Here is a 22,571-nt window from a genome sequence, read left to right as displayed (position 1 = left end):
GTGTTTCTCCTGTCATCTTCATGTGATGGACATCTGTTCACTGTGTTTCTCCTTCTCTTCATGTGATGGACATCTGTTCACTGTGTTTCTCCTTCTCTTCATGTGATGGACATCTCTTCACTGTGTTTCTCCCTCTCTTCATGTGATGGTCATCTGTTCACTGTGTTTCTCCTTCTCTTCATGTGATGGTCATCTGTTCACTGTGTTTCTCCTTCTCTTCATGTGATGGACATCTGTTCACTGTGTTTCTCCTTCTCTTCATGTGATGGTCATCTGTTCACTGTGTTTCTCCTGTCATCTTCATGTGATGGTCATCTGTTCACTGTGTTTCTCCTCTCTTCATGTGATGGACATCTGTTCACTGTGTTTCTCCTTCTCTTCATGTGATGGTCATCTGTTCACTGTGTTTCTCCTTCTCTTCATGTGATGGTCATCTGTTCACTGTGTTTCTCCTGTCATCTTCATGTGATGGACATCTGTTCACTGTGTTTCTCCTGTCATCTTCATGTGATGGACATCTGTTCACTGTGTTTCTCCTTCTCTTCATGTGATGGACATCTGTTCACTGTGTTTCTCCTCTCTTCATGTGATGGACATCTCTTCACTGTGTTTCTCCTGTCATCTTCATGTGATGGACATCTGTTCACTGTGTTTCTCCTTCTCTTCATGTGATGGACATCTCTTCACTGTGTTTCTCCTGTCATCTTCATGTGATGGACATCTGTTCACTGTGTTTCTCCTTCTCTTCATGTGATGGTCATCTGTTCACTGTGTTTCTCCTCTCTTCATGTGATGGTCATCTGTTCACTGTGTTTCTCCTTCTCTTCATGTGATGGACATCTCTTCACTGTGTTTCTCCTGTCATCTTCATGTGATGGACATCTGTTCACTGTGTTTCTCCTTCTCTTCATGTGATGGACATCTGTTCACTGTGTTTCTCCTGTCATCTTCATGTGATGGACATCTGTTCACTGTGTTTCTCCTCTCTTCATGTGATGGTCATCTGTTCACTGTGTTTCTCCTCTCTTCATGTGATGGTCATCTGTTCACTGTGTTTCTCCCTCTCTTCATGTGATGGACATCTGTTCACTGTGTTTCTCCTGTCATCTTCATGTGATGGACATCTGTTCACTGTGTTTCTCCTGTCATCTTCATGTGATGGACATCTGTTCACTGTGTTTCTCCTCTCTTCATGTGATGGTCATCTGTTCACTGTGTTTCTCCTTCTCTTCATGTGATGGACATCTGTTCACTGTGTTTCTCCTGTCATCTTCATGTGATGGACATCTGTTCACTGTGTTTCTCCTTCTCTTCATGTGATGGACATCTGTTCACTGTGTTTCTCCTCTCTTCATGTGATGGACATCTGTTCACTGTGTTTCTCCTCTCTTCCAGACTCATCCAGACTTCCCAAAGAAACCCCTGACTCCGTACTTCCGCTTCTTCATGGAGAAGAGAGCCAAGTACGCCAAGATCCACCCAGAGATGTCCAACCTGGACCTCACCAAGATCCTGTCCAAGAAGTACAAAGAGCTGTCTGAAAAGAAGAAGGTCTGTCTGTCTGTCTGTCTGTCTGTCTGTCTGTCTGTCTGTCTGTCTGTCTGTCTGTCTGCCTGTTGGTTGTCTGTGTGATGGGTAGGGATGGAACGATAACCGCTATCGTTTAACGTGATAAAGAACTAAACACACAGACAGACAATAATCGTATTGTGGAGATTTAAATTTATCGTGACATTATCCTCCATCATGCACTGGGATCAATTCAGCTATCCGGGATACTTGTCTTTAACTGTGTTTATTTCACAGTTTTTAAACTGTCTTTAACTGTGTTTATTCCATAGTGTTTAACTGTCTTTAACTGTGTTTATTCCATAGTGTTTAACTGTCTTTAACTGTGTTTCTTCCATAGTGTTTAACTGTCTTTAACTGTGTTTCTTCCACAGCAAAAATACATCACAGAGTTCCAGAGAGAGAAGGAATCGTTTGAGAAGAACATGGCTCGCTTCAAGTAAGAACCTTTATCATGTTTTAACGCTCGCTGTCAGTAATGTTGTCATGAAGAAGTGATTAATTTACCCTAACCTGAACATCAAGCTTCATTCTTCTGCCTGTACGTATGGTACGTCATGTCCTAGTATGAGCATGAAGGGGATCAACATCACGTGATTCCTTGTGTCTCAAAGAATCAAATTATTGGCATCACAGAATGTTTAGAATATCTGGCGGTCCTGTTTTCATTCTTCACCAGATCTACAATACTTCACCATCTGTTACGCCATGACGACGTAAACCCAATAAATGTAACCATGGAAACGGCAGGTTTTACTCATGGTTGCACTCTGTGAAAATATCTGATAAGCTCACAGCGTGTCATCAGGTGATGGGGGACCCATGGCGCATTGTGAGCTTGTAGATCTGCTATTTTCATTAGTTTGGGTCCCGGTAAAACTACAGGTAACCTTTAATGAATTTCTCTTTGGGTCTTGGAGTTAAACCGTTTGAGACACTGATCTGAACTAAAGGTGCTTTTGGAAGAGAGCATTGCGTTGTTGTAGTTGCACGTATTGGTCAGCAGGGGGTGTGGTTGTACCTCTGTGGAGACTTTCTGCCACTTCTGCTTGCACATGGTTCTCAATTCAATTAAATTCAATTCAATTCAATTAAATGGCATAACATTTTTTTTAAAGTAATATCAGCTCTACAAGCTCACAGTGTGATCTTGTAGATCAGCTATTTTCAGCACACAACCAAGTGTAAAGTCAGTCATCAAAGCAGTGCCAAAATACATTTTGTGTGTGTGTGTGTGTGTGTGTGTGTGTGTGTGTGTGTGTGTGTGTGTGTGTGTGTGTGTGTGTGTGTGTGTGTGTGTGTGTGTGTGTGTGTGTGTGTGTGTCTCAGACAGGACCACCCAGAACTCATGGAGGAGAAGAAGAAGTCTGACCTCCCAGAGAAACCCAAGACCCCCCAACAGCTGTGGTACAACCATGAGAAGAAGACTTATCTGAAGATACACCCTGATGTATGTTATCTTTGTTATCTATATGTTATCTATGTTATCTATATGTTATATATGTTCTATATGTTCTAATAACATGTGGTACAACCATGAGAAGAAGACCTATCTGAAGATACATCCTGACGTAGGTCCATATATAGATGTTCTAGATGCATATATGCATACAGCTGTTACCTCCTCTATTTCAGGTCCTCCACATGCTCGACTTCACAGTAGAATGTTTAGCCTGTGTAATGATGATTCTGTGTTCTCTAACATTACAGCTAACACCCCAGGGGCCCTTTTTGCATCCATGCTAAACCCCATCTTCTTTGCCTTTTTTTTACTATTTTGAAAAACGTTTTTAAATACAGTACTTCAAATAGCCAGAGACTTGTGAGCTTGTAGATCAGCTATTTAAACTACCAGTATTTAAAAATGTTTTTCAAAATAGTAAAAAAAAGCCAAATAAGTTTATGGTTTTAGGGTTCAGCATGGACGAACATAGGGCCCCTGATGTCATTGTTGTTAATGAAACCCTTAGGGAGGTGTTTATTCTCCAGGTCGGCTGCACCTTTGACTACAGCTTGGAAGAAGCCTTTCTAACCAAAGTGCTGAAATATCATCATCTAGAGCAGACCATCTCACAGCTAGGCTACAGATGTAAACTTTTAGTTGTTATCTTTGGCAGCCTAGGCCATGTGGACACGTTGGTTGTGAGGGGCCTTCAAATGGCCGGCCTCCCCAAAAGGAGGGCCAAACAGTCAGCGAGGTACTGCTCTGTATCAGCTGTTATAGGAAGATGCTGCTCTGTATCAGCTGTTATAGGAAGATACTGCTCTGTATCAGCTGTTATAGGAAGATGCTCTGTATCAGCTGTTATAGGAAGATACTGCTCTGTATCAGCTGTTATAGGAAGATACTGCTCTGTATCAGCTGTTATAGGAAGATGCTGCTCTGTATCAGCTGTTATAGGAAGATACTGCTCTGTATCAGCTGTTATAGGAAGATACTGCTCTGTATCAGCTGTTATAGGAAGATACTGCTCTGTATCAGCTGTTATAGGAAGATGCTGCTCTGTATCAGCTGTTATAGGAAGATACTGCTCTGTATCAGCTGTTATAGGAAGGTGCTGCTCTGTATCAGCTGTTATAGGAAGATGCTGCTCTGTATCAGCTGTTATAGGAAGATACTGCTCTGTATCAGCTGTTATAGGAAGATGCTGCTCTGTATCAGCTGTTATAGGAAGATACTGCTCTGTATCAGCTGTTATAGGAAGATGCTGCTCTGTATCAGCTGTTATAGGAAGATACTGCTCTGTATCAGCTGTTATAGGAAGATACTGCTCTGTATCAGCTGTTATAGGAAGATACTGCTCTGTATCAGCTGTTATAGGAAGATACTGCTCTGTATCAGCTGTTATAGGAAGATGCTGCTCTGTATCAGCTGTTATAGGAAGATACTGCTCTGTATCAGCTGTTATAGGAAGATGCTGCTCTGTATCAGCTGTTATAGGAAGATACTGCTCTGTATCAGCTGTTATAGGAAGATACTGCTCTGTATCAGCTGTTATAGGAAGATACTGCTCTGTATCAGCTGTTATAGGAAGATACTGCTCTGTATCAGCTGTTATAGGAAGATACTGCTCTGTATCAGCTGTTATAGGAAGATGCTGCTCTGTATCAGCTGTTATAGGAAGATACTGCTCTGTATCAGCTGTTATAGGAAGATACTGCTCTGTATCAGCTGTTATAGGAAGATACTGCTCTGTATCAGCTGTTATAGGAAGATACTGCTCTGTATCAGCTGTTATAGGAAGATACTGCTCTGTATCAGCTGTTATAGGAAGATGCTGCTCTGTATCAGCTGTTATAGGAAGATACTGCTCTGTATCAGCTGTTATAGGAAGATGCTGCTCTGTATCAGCTGTTATAGGAAGATACTCCATTTGGAGGAGGTGTTGTTTCCTTTACCCCTGATTATGTCCGCTGTGTCTGACAAGTATGTTTAGGCTCTTTGTAACTGGTTATTCTTGTGTGTGTGTGTGTGTGTGTGTGTGTGTGTGTGTGTGTGTGTGTGTGTGTGTGTGTGTGTGTGTGTGTGTGTGTGTGTGTGTGTGTGTGTGTGTGTGTGTGTGTGTGTGTGTGTGTGTGTGTGTGTGTGTGTGTGTGTGCGCGTGCGTGCGTGCGTGCGTGCGCGCGCGTGTGCAGGTGAGTCAGAAGGACTTGAAGGAGGCGTTAAGGAGACAGTGGTCTCAGCTCTCTGATAAAAGACGTCTCAAATGGATCAGCAAGGCTCTGGAGCTGCAGAAATGCTTTGAGGTAAAAAACTAACAAACTACAAACTATTCATTTGTAGGAATAAGACGTCATATAATAGCTAATGACCCTGTTACACCCAAACTGGTGACCCAGTGTCTGTTGTTTTGTTTAAGTGGTTAATACAATGTAATATATTATCCTGGGCTGCCACAATTATGACATTTTACATGACGATTAATTGTCACGGGCACGCTGGTGCAGTGGTTAGCGCTTCGCCTCACAGCTAGAAGGTCCTGGGTTCGATTCCCGCTGGGGGACGCTGTGGGCACTTGGGTTAGGGTCCTCCCTCCGCGTCATCAGCGCCCACATCCTAGGTGGGGTTGGCGATAGGGCCTTTCTGTGTGGAGTTTGCATGTTCTCCCCGTGTCTCCTAGGGTAGATACCCTCACAAAAACATGCAGTAGTCCTGGTTTCTATACTACCTCCCCCTAGCCAGCCAGGTGCTCCCCAATTCCCCTGGCGCGGCAGGGGGAGAGCGGAAACCAGGACTACAGGTTAGGTAGTTGGCACTGGGTGAGAAAATGGGTTGAAAAACCGTGAGATAAAAATTATATAAAAAAGAAAAAAAAAATGTCACTCAAATAATTGCGATTAACAAATTAAGTGTTTTTGTCGCTGACAATCACATTTCTGTTTGGCTTTTAGGCTTTGAAGTTGCACATGGCAGATATGACACATGACCTAAACATACAAAGAAATTACTGACATATTTGACAACTTTATACTTAAAAAAGAACATTGATAGTGGAAATAGCAGATCTACAAGCTCACAACGTGTCATGTCGCAACGCGTTGTGAACTTGTCGCATCGCGACGAGTTGTGAGCTTGTAGATTTGCTATTTCCACTTTTTTCGAAAATGTTTGAAAATATATGAAAATGTTTCAACATGTAAACGGTTATGACGATTATGTCAACATCATTGCCATTAGAAGATTGTGTAATAATTGTGACAGTTCTAATATTATCATCTTATTCTATATTGTGCGTGCGCGCGTGTGCGTGTGTGCGTATGTGTGTGTGTGTGCAGGACAGTATGAGAGTCTACCACGAGGCCCATCCAGACGTCAACACAGACCAGGCCAAGTCTGTCCTCACCAAGGCTGAGAGACAACTGAAGGACAAGTTTGATGGACGGCCCACCAAACCTCCTCCGTAAGACACATGCACGCACGCACACACACACACACACACACACACACACACACTAGGCCTGTCACGATTTACTAAACCCACGATTCGATTCGAATCACGATTCAAGGTTGACGATTCACGATGTCACGATTTTTTCTCGATTTTTTCAACAAATTTATTTTCCAGAGAAATTACCCAAAAAAATCCACAATTCTTACAATTCCAGTATTTTTTTTTGCTTTTAACAATACTGTTTTCTCTTATGCTCTTTTCAATACAGTAGAACTATCAAATGACAAAAAACAACAATAACATTTCAGTTCACTTGTCTTCTCTTACAAGGAATCCTGTATGTTTTAGATGTTCTCTTATCCTCTATACAGTAGCAAATAGCAAATGACAGATAGTGTAAACTTATCAATTCTTAAATGTCAAATCCTGTTCTTTTTTTAAACAACACTCTTACACTTTTTTCAATACTGTATCAAAGAATGCATTTTTTTTGTGGTACATATCAAGCCAACTGTACTGTAAGCCAGGCACAAACTAAGGCATAATAACAACTCTTACCCTCTTTTCAAAATCAATAATTCATCAAAGTCAAGACCTAGTGTCTCATTGTGGATAGACTGTTCAAAGTCCCTGACTTTCTAACACACCATTCCACCAGCTTATATATTGAATGTGTCAATTCTTGTTTACCATTCCACCGGCTTATATATTGACTGTGTCAATTCTTGTTTTCACTGGAAACGTTGTTTCCACATTGTAACCAGTGGCAGAGACATGCATCTGTACGTAGCATTGTTGTTGTTAGCCCTTAGCACTGATTAGTGCTATGCTCTGTAGCAGCAAAGTAATGACACAGCACTCAACTAACTGCTCTCTTTGTCAATCGAAATCGCGGAGCTCTTCTCTGCAGCCCAATGGAGGCACGCTGGCAGCTGTGAGTGGGTGAGCCTTCCTACTGTAGCTGCCGCTGCCTGTGTCTGCCTGACGTTATAGACGTTGAACACGCAGAGACGTTGAAGACAGAATGGAGATTAAGTCGAGGGCGACATCTGGTGGTCGAATCGCGATTCGTTTTTAAAAAAAATCGATTTTCGCCGTCCCCCAATAAAATCGATTTAAATCGATTTTTTCGTAAATCGTGACAGGCCTAACACACACACACACACACCCCTCTCACACTCAACTACGTGTTTGAAGAGTGAATCCTTTGTTTGAACGGTTCTTTGAGCACATTTCTAATCACTACCCATCCCTACACCAGAGTCCTGCAACGGGTCGGGCCCCCTCGGGTTACCCGCGTTTGACGGCGGAAAACGGGTGGAATATATTCTATTATAAATTTACAGGGACGGGGACGGACGGTGCGCGGCTAGACACGAGCGGGTGACATTTTATTGTGAAAATCAGACAACTGTTTCCGCCTAAAGAACGTCATAGGAGCGCACACATTGAGCAGCAGGACGTATTCTCTTGCTTATTATAGTGTTGTGTATTTCCTGCTTATTGTACAGTTTACAGTTACGCTTTTAATCCAAAGCGACTTACAATAAGCAGGTAATACATCACTATAATAAACAAGATAATATGTCAGAACATCAACAACAATATAACACATGCATAGGAATATCAATCTAGAAAAAACAATAACAGGTAGTCCACTGGTACCCATATATGGAGATCCATGTACTGTATATGGAGATATGCTGTGAGAGCCCAAACATGCTTACTCAGTTATTCGTTAAGTGAAAGTGCTATGATGTCTATGACATCTGACATCATACCCTTTTATACCCATACATGGAGATCCCTGTCTGTAGAACCAGCCGTTAGTGTGGTATGTGGCCGATGTGGCCTCCATATATGGGCATTCCCATATGACGTCCTGTTGCATAGGGGCTTAATATTGATGCCATCAGGGAACTCCATATATGGGTATAAAAGGGATTCTGTTAGTGTGACATCACAGTGAAGCCAGAGGGTGATGTCAGAGCGGCAAACCCATTCTGTTAAGAGTGGTTCCCCTCACATCACAGTGACATCACAGTGACATAGAACCACAGTGTCAGGTGTTATAGACAGACAGAGATACAGTACATACGGTCCAGCTGTGACCGTTCATATAATAAACTGTAAAGGTGTGTGTGTTTATAGGAACGGCTACAGCCTGTACTGTGCAGAGCTCATGGTGAACATGTCCTCAGTAATATAGTAACATATTGTATTGTATCATAGGAACGGGTACAGCCTCTACTGTGCAGAGCTCATGGTGAATATGAAAGATGTCCTCAGTAATATAGTAACATATTGTATTGTATCATAGGAACGGGTACAGCCTCTACTGTGCAGAACTCATGGTGAACATGAAAGATGTCCTCAGTAGTATAGTAATGTATTATATTATTATAGGAACGGGTACAGTCTGTACTGTGCAGAGCTCATGGTGAACATGTCCTCAGTAGTATAGTAACATATTGTATTGTATCATAGGAATGGCTACAGCCTCTACTGTGCAGAGCTCATGGTGAATATGAAAGATGTCCCGTCCACTGAGAGGATGGTCCTCTGCTCCAAGCAGTGGAAGATGATGACCCAGAAGGAGAAGGACATGTTCCAGAAACGATGTGAACAGGTGATCTGTCTGTCTGTCTGTCTGTCTGTCTGTCTGTCTGTCTGTCTGTCTGTCTGTTTTTCTGCTTTAGGTCCACTGCCTGCCTAACCCAGATAATGAATATCATATCCATGAATGCACATTGCACAGTACACATAGAATAAATACATTAAATGCCTTATTCCCATTTTCCAACAATGGGTTTATTGGTTACAGATGGACTGCTTTTTGTGCATGTGCTAGGTGCATGCATAGTGTGTGTGTGTGTGTGTGTGTTAATTAATTTGACACATACACCAATACCTCATTTCAAGACGTCTTCATCGATATGTACAGTATACTTCACATGTTGATAGATTAATTTCAATTCATTTTCAATTGCCCAGCCTTGTTGTTGAGTTTAAAGACAAAATGAAACCAACTTTTCCACTCAGTCGTGGTGACGCAGTTCTTCTGAAACGCTCCAGAAAGGAGGCACAGAGCACTTGGTTGAATGTGATTTGACGGTCAAAAAGTAGGCAGGCCATAACTCACTTTTGCCGTACTCATATCTCCGGCACCGTTGCCCCCATCCATGCCAAACTTTGCACACACACACTCCCTCATTCCTCACATGGCCCTCTTCTAGCACCACCATGCACCATTCTTGCAAAACACATTTTTGGACACTGCTCCTGCACATTATGCCCTAAAATCACGCAAAGCGGTGCACAGTATCTCTACAGTCATGTCATCAACATGGATCTGTCCCATTTCCCATATTCCCTCCTGATTGGCTACCATTGCCTTCTAAAGTTTGTGTATGTGACCTGACAGTCGCTTATCTTCCGATTAGGGAGTCTTACTGGTGTTTTTTGTGGCGTTCCTAAGCCAACCATTAGAGCCTGCTTTGTGTCTCCATAGGGAAGTGCAGAGCAGCGTTATAAAGAATGATTTGCTATCACTGATGAACGCTGTGTAAAATGATCTTATTGTTGTTTTTTCTCTTTTCATCTGCTGTCACCAGAGGAAAAAACAGTACGACATTGAAATCCAGCGCTTTCTGGAGGTAAAGAAATCACACGGTTGTATTTGATGCTCCTTAGATCTGTTTTTTTAACAATAGATTTTCTTCTCTTGTCAACGTGCAATACTTATTATTATTTGTTGTGCTGTATTCTGTTTTATTTCTGAACATACTGTATATTTACAGCAACGTACATTTCACGAGCTATCGTGAAATTATCCTCCGTCGATGCCAGTGCACGACGGAGGATAATTTCACGATAAATGTAAATCTAAACGATAGAATGATATATGTGTTTTTATCACGATAAACAATGATACCGATTATCGTCCCATCCATCCCTGCACACAAGAAAAGAAAGGTTGTGTTTTTAACCCTTGCAGAGAGGAGACCGCGTTCTGACCCGTTCTAGAGCTTTATATAGTTGAATCTAATTGGCTGAATATTGTGTGTCAATAAAAAGAAAAAAAAGAAAAACATTTTAAAGGTTTTGGATTGTGCAGAAATTAAGCACCTTTACATGAAAAGTGTGTATTAGATTAATAGGCTATACATTGTGATGTATATCCTATTTTCTTTCCTATTTTTCCCAAACAAATTAGGCCAATCTCTCATTACTACATTATTAATTATAATCTCTCAGTTGAATCATGCAAAAAAGAAGAAAAATAATAATAAAGAAAATACATTATTCGACTAAAGGGCTTTGCACACAGACGCGTTTTTTTCGCACATAAAAAAAAACAGACAATTCATTTTTTCTAAAGAAAAAACAATGATTCTCTATGACCTCATGCACACTGGCTCAGAATTTGCCATGCGGCAGGTGGCTGCGGCAGTGCGTTTTTTTACCGATCGAACCCAGTTCGATTTGTGCGTCTTGTCGCATGCGGTAAAAACTCATTGACTCCTTTTATGACTCCTCTTCGGATCCGCAGTGTGGATTCCACACAGCCTTGCACACCAAATCCAATGTGTTTTAAAGGACAACTTTGTTTTTTTACAACAAGGGTTCATATTTTAGATTGTAATGAGAGAAAAGAAAAAGTGAGTGTTAAAATCTTTTCATTTGCTTCGTTCTATTGTTTTATTGCGTTTACCGTGCTAAAATGTGGGGCATGCGTACGCATGGGGCATGCGTACAAGTGGCTAAATAATATGTCTTTTTAGACACAATAAGCCAGCAGTTTCTTTAATACTATTTACAGTAACACTTCTAGCCCCCATAAGTCACATCCAACCTTGAAAGGTTGCGTTGTATCTTGAGAATGGGCTTATTTTGAGTAAAATGACATATTTAGCCACTTGTATGCATGCCCCAACCACTGAAATAAGAATCTCTAAAACAATAGAAAGAAGTAAATGAAATAATTTTAACACTCATCTTTTATATTCTTTAATTACAATCTAAAATATGAACCCTTGTTGTAAAAAACTAAAGTTGTCCTTTAATCAAGCAGCAAACGGAAAGAAACACAGTTGTTGAAAATCGCGCCAGCGTGCAAAGCCCTTTAGAGATTGTTAGTCGACTAAGACCCATTTCGATCAGCCCTACCCCGTTCTGACCGGTTGTGTTTTTAACCCTTTCAGAGCCTTCCAGAGGAGGAGAGAGATCGTGTTCTGACCGGTTGTGTTTTTAACCCTTTCAGAGCCTACCAGAGGAGGAGAGAGATCGTGTTCTGACGGAGGAGAAGCTGGGAGGTAAACTAGGAGGCGTGACCGCCAGCCCTCACCGAGCCAAGAGCCCCTCCTCCAAGGTACGGCCCCGCCCCTTTGTTATTGGTCTGTGGTCTGCAGTACAGTACAGTACAGTACAGTACAGTACAGTGCAGTGCACTGCCGTGCCCACTTATAGTGATTTCTGAAGCAGAGTACCCCCTTCCCTTGACTACAGCATTTTGCATAGAAAAAGTCCAGTTGCCATGCCAATATGTTCAAAATAAAACGGCTTACAGCCGCAGCGCGCCGCTTAGACTCGCAGAAAGAGTTGTATTGTATGTTTAAGCATGGTGGTCAGGTGGTGTCACGCACCAAACATAACAGATCTGCAAGCCCAGAATGCAAGCCAGATGAACACGTTTTGGCTTTATAGATCTGCCCCGCCTGCTGCCTGTGTTTGGTGCGTCACCGTTGAAAGGCGGAATATAAATAACGCAGGCAGCGACAACGGCAGGGAGAGAGAATGAGAGGGGATTGAGATTGACGACACACAGATTTAACTCTGTGCAGAACCTTGCATGTTTCATGAACAATTTTAACACGTGAAGTTGCCATTTTGCCAAGTATTATATGTCCATTCTCTCACTGTTGTAATTTGAGACACTGCTGCTGCCTACTGGCGACATTTCTTTTTTATTTTCTCTCTCTCAGGCTTTTGGGCCGAAAATGATGATAATTGTTAGGGTCGGGCCGGGCTTCAGGACCAGTTAGGGCCTTAATTTTCAGGCCCGTTCATTTCACTTCATGACCATAGGTGAGAGTCGGAACGCAGATTGCTCGGTAGAGAGAGAGCTTTGACTTACGACTCAACTCTTTTTTCACCACAGTGCGATTTAGTGACTCCAAAACCGCTCCTGCTGCTCCAATTCTCCGGCTGATCTCCTTCTCCGTCTTACCCTTTCTCTCATTAACTTCATACATTTAATACTTAATGGATTAAAAATGAAGTAAGTGTGTGTGTGTGTGTGTGTGTGTGTGTGTGTGTGTGTGTGTGTGTGTGTGTGTGTGTGTGTGTGTGTGTGTGTGTGTGTGTGTGTGTGTGTGTGCGTGTCCCAGGCGTGTGTAGCGGAGGTGGAGCAGTGGACAGCTCTTCCCAACAACAAACGAGACTCCAAGAAGAAAAACAACAACAAACTGCCTGAGACTCCAAAGACGGCCGAGGACATGTGGCAACAGAGTGTGATAGGAGATTACCTGGTCAAATACAGAGTGAGTTATTATGTTAACCTAGTTATAATGATTAATGATTATTAACCTACTTATAATGATTAATGATTATTAACCTAGTTATAGTTATTAATAACCTAGTTATAATTTTCGCTTTTAATCCAAAGCGACTTACAATAAGCAGATAAAACATCACTATAATAAACAAGATAATATGTCAGTACATCAACAGCAATATAACAAATGCAAATTAATATCTATCTAGAAAACAAAATAATCAGTCTAGAAAAAGGTTCTAAAAACCTAAAAACAAATGCTAACAGTGAAAGAAAGGGTTGTCCACAAACACATTTCATTACAGTTTTAGTCGACGAAATCAACACTGTTCTGGAAGTACCCAGAAGTTCTGTTTAAAAAAAAAAAAAAGGTCTTCAAGAAACCAGATATTTAAAGGATTACTTCACCACTTTTCCAAATCCATAGTCTTGTGACATCATCAATGGAGACTCCAAGCTAATAGAAAATGCAGGCTTTCTATTCCTGAAAAGTTGCAAAAAAAAAAAAAAAAAACACATTTGATTGCATGTATTTAAAGCTATACTGTGTAAGATGCTCAACTGGTGGTCAGTAGCCCTATAGCAAACCGTGGTCACGTCCACGTCTTTCGGACGTTTTTCGTACCTTCCCCCGCGTCTGCCTCCACCTCGCCGAGAGCTATCTTTAGAGGGGTCCCTGGTTCCTGTGCGTTCAGGCATTCCGGAGAAAAGGACTCCTTCACCCTGCCTGGTAGGCGAGATTACCTTTTGAGTATAGAGACACACGGGCGACTACAAATATGGCCGCCATAGCGACCCCACTTCAAGACACACTGTGATTGGCCGGCAGTGTATAACCCTCGCTGTGATTGGCCGGTAGTGTGATGACGTAATTTTACCGCGAAATCCGGACCCCGGCAAGGATCATAGAAAACATATAAAGAGAAGGCTTTAGAAGCTGAAAATAACGGAGTGGGTGTTCTAAAACTTTAGCGATTTAACAGTTAGGACAATTTTAAGATTTGTTTTATAAAAAAAGTTACATGGTATAACTTTAAATGAATACTTTTTTAAAACAAGGTATTCTTTTTATGCAAATAATCGAAATTGAAATAAATCTGGATTTTATTTTGAGTCCAAATGGAACAGCCCTACATAGTCAGTGACTGATACTATACATCTGGCCTACATCTGGTCTCATCTGGTCTACATCTGGCCTACATCTGGCCTACATCTGGTCTATATCTGGCCTACATCTGGTCTCATCTGGTCTACATCTGGCCTACATCTGGCCTACATCTGGTCTACATCTGGCCTACATCTGGTCTCATCTGGTCTACATCTGGCCTACATCTGGCCTACATCTGGTCTCATCTGGTCTACATCTGGTCTACATCTGGCCTACATCTGGCCTACATCTGGTCTACATCTGGCCTACATCTGGCCTACATCTGGTCTACATCTGGCCTACATCTGGTCTACATCTTGGCACAAAGCGCTCAGAGTCTGTCGTACGCCCAAGGTCATGTTGGCCAAGCTTCGCCGGACGTTTGATGAAATGAACACCGACCGCTCACTTCACACCGGGACATTTCCATAGTCCGACGTCTCACTAGTCCGCTGTGCGCTTTGGGTTTGGGTCAGTGGTAGGGTTAGAGTTTGGGTTAGGGTTTGAGTTTGGGTCAGTGGTAGGGTTAGAGTTTGGTTTATGGTTTGGGTTTGGGTCAGTGGTAGGGTTAGAGTTTGGTTTATGGTTTGGGTTTGGGTCAGTGGTAGGGTTAGAGTTTGGTTTATGGTTTGGGTTTGGGTCAGTGGTAGGGTTAGAGTTTGGTTTATGGTTTGGGTTTGGGTCAGTGGTAGGGTTAGAGTTTGGTTTATGGTTTGGGTCAGTGGTAGGGTTAGAGTTTGGTTTATGGTTTGGGTCAGTGGTAGGGTTAGAGTTTGGTTTATGGTTTGGGTCAGTGGTAGGGTTAGAGTTTGGGTTATGGTTTGGGTTAGAGTTTGGGTTAGGGTTAGAAATGGTGTTATTCAATGGGGAAAAAAGGGCAAACGCAGCGTCAGACTAATAACCCGTTGGAAGAAGGCTACACCCTCACTGGCTTTGTCTGTGTGTACGTATGACCATATATGTACGTATGTCCCGCCCCATCCCGCACTGGCCAAGCTTTATGGGACGCTTTATGAAATGGCACCACTCACTTCTGGGTGTTATTTTATATATTTCATTTTCCAGCTTTCCACCTTTCCAGTTTATTCAGTTGCTGTCATGGCTGCCAGTTCCCACCTGATGTCATGTGGGAGTCCAGACTGCTCCAGACCGTACTGAAGAACTGCTAGCTTGCATAATAGTAGGGCAGGAGAGAGGGGTCTACCAGCACCCCAATGACATGTTTTCGAAACCTGTTTTTTTTGGACCGTTATGATGTCTAGTTATGATTTCTGCTTGTTGCCGTCGCCAACTAATACCCCATGGGGTTCATTTTTAACCTTTTCTCACAACTATTCCCAATCTGAACCATACAATGGTCATAACAGAAAATGCCATAACGCTTGATGTAAACAACCTACAGGGACAAATGAACACACTTTTCTATATGATTTTGACCCAGGGAATTCATTAAAGTGGTTATTTTTTACATTTAAGCACATCTTGACCCTATTTCAGGACAGAAACGGCGAAGAATAACCCAAAAATGTTCAAAACACGTCTATACTTCTCTTTGTACAGATGAATTAAGGTGTATTCTTTTGATACCACAGGTTTTTTAGGACCCTTATGATGTCTAGTTATGATTTCTGCTTGTTGCCGTGGTCAACTAATGTCCCATGGGGTTAATTTTTAACCTTTTCTCACATATCCCCAATTAGTGTGGGGATTTAGGGGAGCAAATGCTAAAATCGTGCAATTTTGACTTAAAGCGCGAAATTTTGCACAGATGTAGCCCAGGGCTTGCTCTAATGATTTAGCTAGGGCGCCCGAGTCTGCGACCTTCGGGGTCTCCACAGCGGTCAAATCAAGTTGGGCTTCCATTGACTTTCTATACAGGAGGAAAATACCCAGAAAAAGATTTTTTTTCTGGGTATTTAAGGAGGATCTGAGGGGTCTAACTAGGGGTTTGTCATGATGCTGAATCCATTGCAGGCATTTGTTTTGCACAAAAAACATTCAGTGGGCTAGAAATGGCCTTAGAAAACAATACACGTATGGGTGAGTATTCATGTTAGTCGGAGGCCTTAGGGTTTTTTTTTCTCGTGCTAATCAGTCTAAAAGTTCAAGATTTTGCACAGATGTAGCTCAGGGCATGCTCTAATGATTTAACTAGGGCGCCCGAGTCTGCGACATTCAGGGTTGCCACAGCGGCCAAATCAAGTTGGGCTCCCATCGACTTTAGTGATGAAAAGTGATGAGTCATCACTTTTCAGAGTTGTGTGGGTGCTGTGGCGACCCCGAAGGTCGCAGACTCGGGCGCCCTAGCTAAATCATTAGAACATGCCCTGAGCTACATCTGTGCAAAATTTTGAACTTTTAGACTGATTAGCACAAGAAAAAAAAACCCTAAGGCCTCCGACTAACATGAATACTCACCCATACGTGTATTGTTTTCTGAGGCCATTTCTAGCCCACAGAATGTTTTTTGTGCAAAACAAATGCCTGCAATGGATTCAGCATCATGACAAACCCCTAGTTAGACCCCTCAGATCCTCCTTAAATACCCAGAAAAAAAATCTTTTTCTGGGTATTTTCCTCCTGTATAGAAAGTCAATGGAAGCCCAACTTGATTTGACCGCTGTGGCGACCCCGAAGGTCGCAGACTCGGGTGCCCTAGCTAAATCATTAGAGCAAGCCCTGGGCTACATCTGTGCAAAATTTCGCGCTTTAAGTCAAAATTGCACGAAATTAGCATTTGCTCCCCTAAATCCCCACACTAATTGGGGATATGTGAGAAAAGGTTAAAAATGAACCCCATGGGACATTAGTTGACCACGGCAACAAGCAGAAATCATAACTAGACATCATAAGGGTCCTAAAAAACCTGTGGTATCAAAAGAATACACCTTAATTTATCTGTGCAAAGAGAAGTATAGACGTGTTTTGAACATTTTTGGGTTATTTTTCACCGTTTCTGTCCTGAAATAGGGTCAAGATGTGCATACATGTTAAAAATAACCACTTTAATGAATTCCCTGGGTCAAAATCATATAGAAAAGTGTGTTCATTTGTCCCTGTAGGTTGTTTACATCAAGCGTTATGGCATTTTCTGTTATGACCATTGTATGGTTCAGATCGGGAATAGTTGTGAGAAAAGGTTAAAAATGAACCCCATGGGGTATTAGTTGGCGACGGCAACAAGCAGAAATCATAACTAGACATCGTAACGGTCCAAAAAAAACAGGTTTCGAAAACATGTCATTGGGGTGCTGGTAGACCCCTCTCTCCTGCCCTACTATAATGTCTTAAGACTAGGACTCAAGTCTAAGATGAACAGGACACTGGGTTTGACTCTGGATCCTCTAAAGAGGATGATACGATCTCCCACCATGCAACAGGATGTACAAGACATCCAAACAGGCTGTTCTCCCTTGGGCTCAACCTTCTTCCAAGAGAAGAACTCTGGATTAAATTTCCACAGATCATTTAATCTCTGCTTCAAATGATCAGAGTAACCTCCACATATGTAAATCTCTCCATGGTAGGTAAAGGCTGAATGAGCAAAACGTCCTTCTGGTAGAACCTGTGCAGGAGGTGTGTTCAGCCAGCAGTTGCTCTCTGTGTCAAACAATCTGATGGTGTTGTCCTGGTCCGGATAGCCCCCAAATACAAACATCTTTGTTCCGATGATGGTGGCAGAGTGTAGAGATGAAACAGGTGGGAGAGTTCCTGTGGTGTTAATTAAAGACCAGACCATTGTGCTGGTGTCCAACTTGTAGATGTCATCAGTGTCTCCAGTCAGCCGGTTGTATCCTCCATAGACATACATGAGCTTCCCCAAGACACAGGCTGAATGGTCAATCCTCCCCTCTGGAACTGTTCCAGAAACACTGGGCCTTGACCATCTGTGAGTGTCGACATCAAATCTATAAACAATGTTGGAGTAGTTCCCCTGGATTGTAATGTAGTCGGCCTCCTCTATCTGAAAATTCACTGCACCCCCCCAGAGGTAGACAGTATCTTCTATGAGCACAGCTGAGTGCAACACACATTTGGAGGGAACCTCAGGGGGAAGTTCTTCTCTTCCAGTTGTCACAGGAGGCAACTTAGTCCAACGCAAAGACACTGTGTTGAAGACAAGCACTGAAATCTGGTCCCTGTCATTCAGGTCACAGTAGCCTCCAAAGGAGTACAGTTTGTGTTCCACTGCTACAGCAACATCCAAGGATCTCTTTGTTCCTCTGTTCAGATGCAAGGTCCAGCGCCACATTTTGGACAACAGCAACAAATGAATAAAAGTGAAGTCTTCAAGTCTCTGTAAAACAACGCAGTGCTGTTCCACACACCAACACATATATTGGTACAGCCGCAAACATAACTCCATATTTGACCAAAAGTAACATCATAATTAAAGACATCAGTGCGGAACTCCATATTTGGGCAAGAATGGGATCAAATGTACTCTTGACACATCAGATATCTTTGATATTTTCCTCTCCTTGAGTTGACATTAATTTTTGAGCTGTGCTCCTGTAAGGAGCAAGCCGCTCCTACATCTAGCTTTGTCCGTTTGTCCACCTCAGACAATTGTACAAGTCCCTCCGATCCGAGTCCCAAGCGAGTCGCAAGTCATTTGGTCCAAGTCTCAAGCAAGTCTCAAGTTTTTTCTGTTGTGGGCAAGTCAAGTCGAGTCGAGTCACAAGGTTGTCGAGTCGAGTCACAAGGTTGTCAAGTCGCGTCGAGTCACAAGGTTGTCAAGTCGAGTCAAGTCACAAGCTTTTCAAGTCGAGTCACAGGTTATATCTCAGGTTTATATCTTGAAGAGCGAAACCTTTCTTCCTAAAGTAAATGTCAAAAAATACCATGCAGATCTGATCATAGTGTTTGGCTGCTTCCGTGCTTGTGCTCTCGCTTATATGCCTGTCTCCAATCAATCAAATCAATCAATCAATAAAAGTGTGAACCTAGCGTGGCGTTCACGACTGCTTTGGTGAGTGGCGTAGCGGAAAGTCGTCCGAGTCAGCGTGTCTCAAGTCGAGTCGAGTCGGGAGTCATTGTCTTCCAAGTCAAGTCGAGTCTCAGATTTTGCCCTTTATGTCTGAGTCAAGTTGCAGGTCGTCAAATTTGCGACTTGAGTCCGAGTCAAGTCGATTCATCATGACTCGAGTCCAATTGTCTGGTCCACTCAGGGTCACATTGGCCCAGATTCACGGGACACTTCCTTAATGAAAACTGTAACTTATTAATGGCACCGCTCACTTCACACTCTGTGTGATTTTTATCTACTGGTTTCTTTTCTCCCTGTCCTTCTTTTCTTTTTCTCTTTCTGAAAACAACCAAATACGATAAAGCTTGTACTACTACTTCTGTACACCCGTAAACCTGTGAGGTAACGATAAAGTTCTGATTCTGTCTATAGAGATCTGCCCTCTACCACAAGAATGATTATTATGTTAACAGAATGATAGGAACATAGGAACGATGTTATAATGTTTAATAACAGTGTATTAATGTTATAACATTTAATAACAGTGTATTAATGTATTAATATTTATCTCCAGAATGATAGGAAGAGGGCGCAGACAGCCATGCTGGCTGCATGGAAGTCCATGGAGAAGAAGGAGAAGATTCCATGGATCAAGAAAGCAGCCGAGGACCAGAAGAGATATGAGGTTCTGTACCCGCCTGTGGTCAGTGAGTCCTCTGACCTACCCTGATACCCTGATACCCCGATACCCTGATACCCTGATACCCCAACCCTAACCTAGAGATATGAGGTTCTGTACCCGCCAGTGGTCAGTGAGTCCTCTGACCTACCCTGATACCCTGATACCCCGATACCCCGATACCCTGATACCCCGATACCTCGATACCCTATACCCTGATACCCTATACCCTGATACCCTGATACCCCGATACCCCGATACCCCAACCCTAACCTAGAGATATGAGGTTCTGTACCCGCCAGTGGTCAGTGAGTCCTCTGACCTACCCTGATACCCCGATACCCTGATACCCCGATACCCTATACCCTGATACCCTATACCCTGATACCCTGATACCCTATACCCTGATACCCTGATACCCCGATACCCTATACCCTGATACCCCGATACCCCGATACCCTGATACCCCCATACCCCGATACCCTGATACCCCCATACCCCGATACCCTGATACCCCGATACCCTGATACCCTAACCCCATTAATACCCCAACCCTAACCTAGAGATATGAGGTTCTGTACCCGCCAGTGGTCAGTGAGTCCTGCTGACCTCTCCTCTCCCCCCACTGTGTGTGTCTGTCTGTCTGATGTGTCTGTGTATTGAGGATCATCAGGTTGGCATGTTGATCTGTGTGTGTGTGTGTGTGTGTGTGTGTGTGTGTGTGTGTGTGTGTGTGTGTGTGTGTGTGTGTGTGTGTGTGTGTGTGTGTGTGTGTGTGTGTGTGTGTGTGTGTGTGTGTGTGTGTGTGTGTGCGTGCGTGCGCGTGGCCGTAGCATAGCATTTAACTTGTCTCTGTAGTAAGATGGTTTAACAGTGTAATGTGTCCGTGTGGCCTGCAGAGGGAGCTGGTGGAGATGAGGGCGCCCCCTTCAGGCCCTCACAGGAAACCCAAGTTTGACGGAGAACCCAAGAAACCCCCTGTGTGAGTGACCTCTGACCTTTGATTGATTGATTGATTGAAGTTTTATTGTCAGTTTGCATTGTAAAAGGTACAGTTTCATGACGGTACAGTTCACTGGTACAAGGTCAACTAAAAGGAGATCCTAGAAAAGACTAAGCTTATTTCCACAGGAAACCATTAAAGTATCTCATATAACATTGAATGACAGACGCATAGAACACAGTACTATGCAGTAGTAGATAAAAGAGAAAAATAAAAAAAAGTTAATACAAATAAAATAAACAGTGCAAATATATATACAGTAGGAAAATACAAAGAGGGGTCAGGGGAGGCTGGGCTAGGTTTGTTTTTACCAGTTGCGAACTGCTGCCGCCTGTAAGTGGTTTTTCAGGGCGATTTTAAAGGATGCTAGGGAACCACACTCCTTTAAGGCCTTCGGTAGGGCGTTCCACATTTTGGTTGTATAGCAGAACGAGTTTGACCCTTTGTTTGAGGTGACTCTGGGTTGAACGTGATCTGTGGCGCTGCCTCTGGTGTTGTAATTGTGGACGTCCTTAACCTTTATGAAGTATTTTGCCAGGTCCATGGTCCACAATAATGAGGATAACAAAGCCCACAATAAAAAAACAAAAACTCTTAATCAAATTAATTGTTCTTCATTTCTTATGTTTGCCAACGTGACTATATTCTACAGCGTGCTGTCATGTGAAGCTCAACCAATACGCCAGCTAACACCACTCCCAGATTTTTTTCTACCAATTGCTCCTCATTGGCTAAGGCCCTAAGGGCCCTGCCTTTGTACTGTCTGGGCACAAATATACGGCGGAAATTACGTCATATGCGGCGGAACTCACTTTATTATAAATAATGAGGATAACATAGTGTTCTCGCCTTTCAGGCGAGCCCACAACTATTGAAAGATAGCAGATATACAATCTCACAGCGAGGCACCGAGTGCCGCGCTGCGAGCTACCGAGTGCCGCGCTGCGAGCTAACAAAGTCTCTCTCTCCCCCTCCCCCCCGTACCCCTACCCTCTCCCCGGCCAATAGGAGCGGCTACCAGATGTTCTCCCAGGAGCTGCTGACCAATGGGGAGCTGAACCACTTCTCTCTGAAGGAGCGCATGGTGGAGATCGGGAAGCGCTGGCACAAGCTGCCTCAGAGCAGCAAGGACCAGTACAAGAAACAGGTGGAGGAGAACCAGATGGAGTACAAGCTGGAGCTGGAGCAGTGGGTCAAGGTAAACTACACCCCCTAGTGGTCATTATTATATTACCAGTACAAGCTGGAGGTGGAGCAGTGGGTCAAGGTAGGATAGATCCATAGGGTTATTATAAACTCAGCACAAAAAGAAAAGAAACATATTAATAATTAATTGTATCTCCCCTTTAATAATACCACATTGTATTGTGTTTCATATCATTGTTATCGTTGATTCGTCACCTTTACAATGAGGTACAGTTTGTAAGCATTGGGCATTCGAGGCATGAGCTACACAGCCAAACGTGTGGGTAGCGGCGACCAGAATTTTACCAAAATGGCTTGCAATACTGTTCTGCTGGCATTTACTCTCGTTTTGGGCTTCCCTGACACTGAGCTTAAAGTGAAAAAAATGGCCAATATGTGTTGTTTTTATTCTTTCCTTATTACTATGGGAGAGTGCAATCATTCAATGCTCCAAGCAACAAAGGTGAACACCAAAAGAACAGTATTGCAGGGCCTGCCAGGCCATTTTGACCATTTTTGGAGGGGCGCTACCCACACGTTTGTCTGTGTTGCTCATTCCATGAATGCCAGA

The 22,571-nt window shown here is 42.9% G+C and overlaps 1 protein-coding gene across 2 annotated transcripts in view; it reads left to right on the top strand.

Annotated features, from left to right (window-relative positions):
- Positions 1–22,571, top strand: part of ubtfl (upstream binding transcription factor, like) — a 45,365-nt gene that overhangs the window by 13,729 nt on the left and 9,065 nt on the right. Inside the window, exons 5-16 of one of the 2 annotated variants that reach the window (XM_080726627.1) lie at positions 1,396–1,551; positions 1,944–2,008; positions 2,899–3,019; positions 5,206–5,316; positions 6,346–6,470; positions 8,949–9,090; positions 10,076–10,117; positions 11,725–11,832; positions 12,851–13,003; positions 19,708–19,818; positions 20,712–20,794; positions 21,824–22,013. In XM_080726627.1, coding sequence (XP_080582753.1) covers positions 1,396–1,551; positions 1,944–2,008; positions 2,899–3,019; positions 5,206–5,316; positions 6,346–6,470; positions 8,949–9,090; positions 10,076–10,117; positions 11,725–11,832; positions 12,851–13,003; positions 19,708–19,818; positions 20,712–20,794; positions 21,824–22,013 — 1,407 coding nt within the window. Of the gene's footprint in view, positions 1–1,395; positions 1,552–1,943; positions 2,009–2,898; positions 3,020–5,205; positions 5,317–6,345; positions 6,471–8,948; positions 9,091–10,075; positions 10,118–11,724; positions 11,833–12,850; positions 13,004–19,707; positions 19,837–20,711; positions 20,795–21,823; positions 22,014–22,571 lie in introns of both variants that reach the window. The other variant, XM_080726626.1, reaches the window with a different exon arrangement.

Source organism: Nannobrachium achirus, assembly GCF_963921795.1.
Source record: "Nannobrachium achirus genome assembly, chromosome: 5".
Taxonomy (NCBI): Eukaryota; Metazoa; Chordata; class Actinopteri; order Myctophiformes; family Myctophidae; genus Nannobrachium; species Nannobrachium achirus.
The sequence above is the reverse complement of the archived record's forward strand: the minus strand, read 5'-3'. Positions and strand labels throughout refer to the sequence as shown.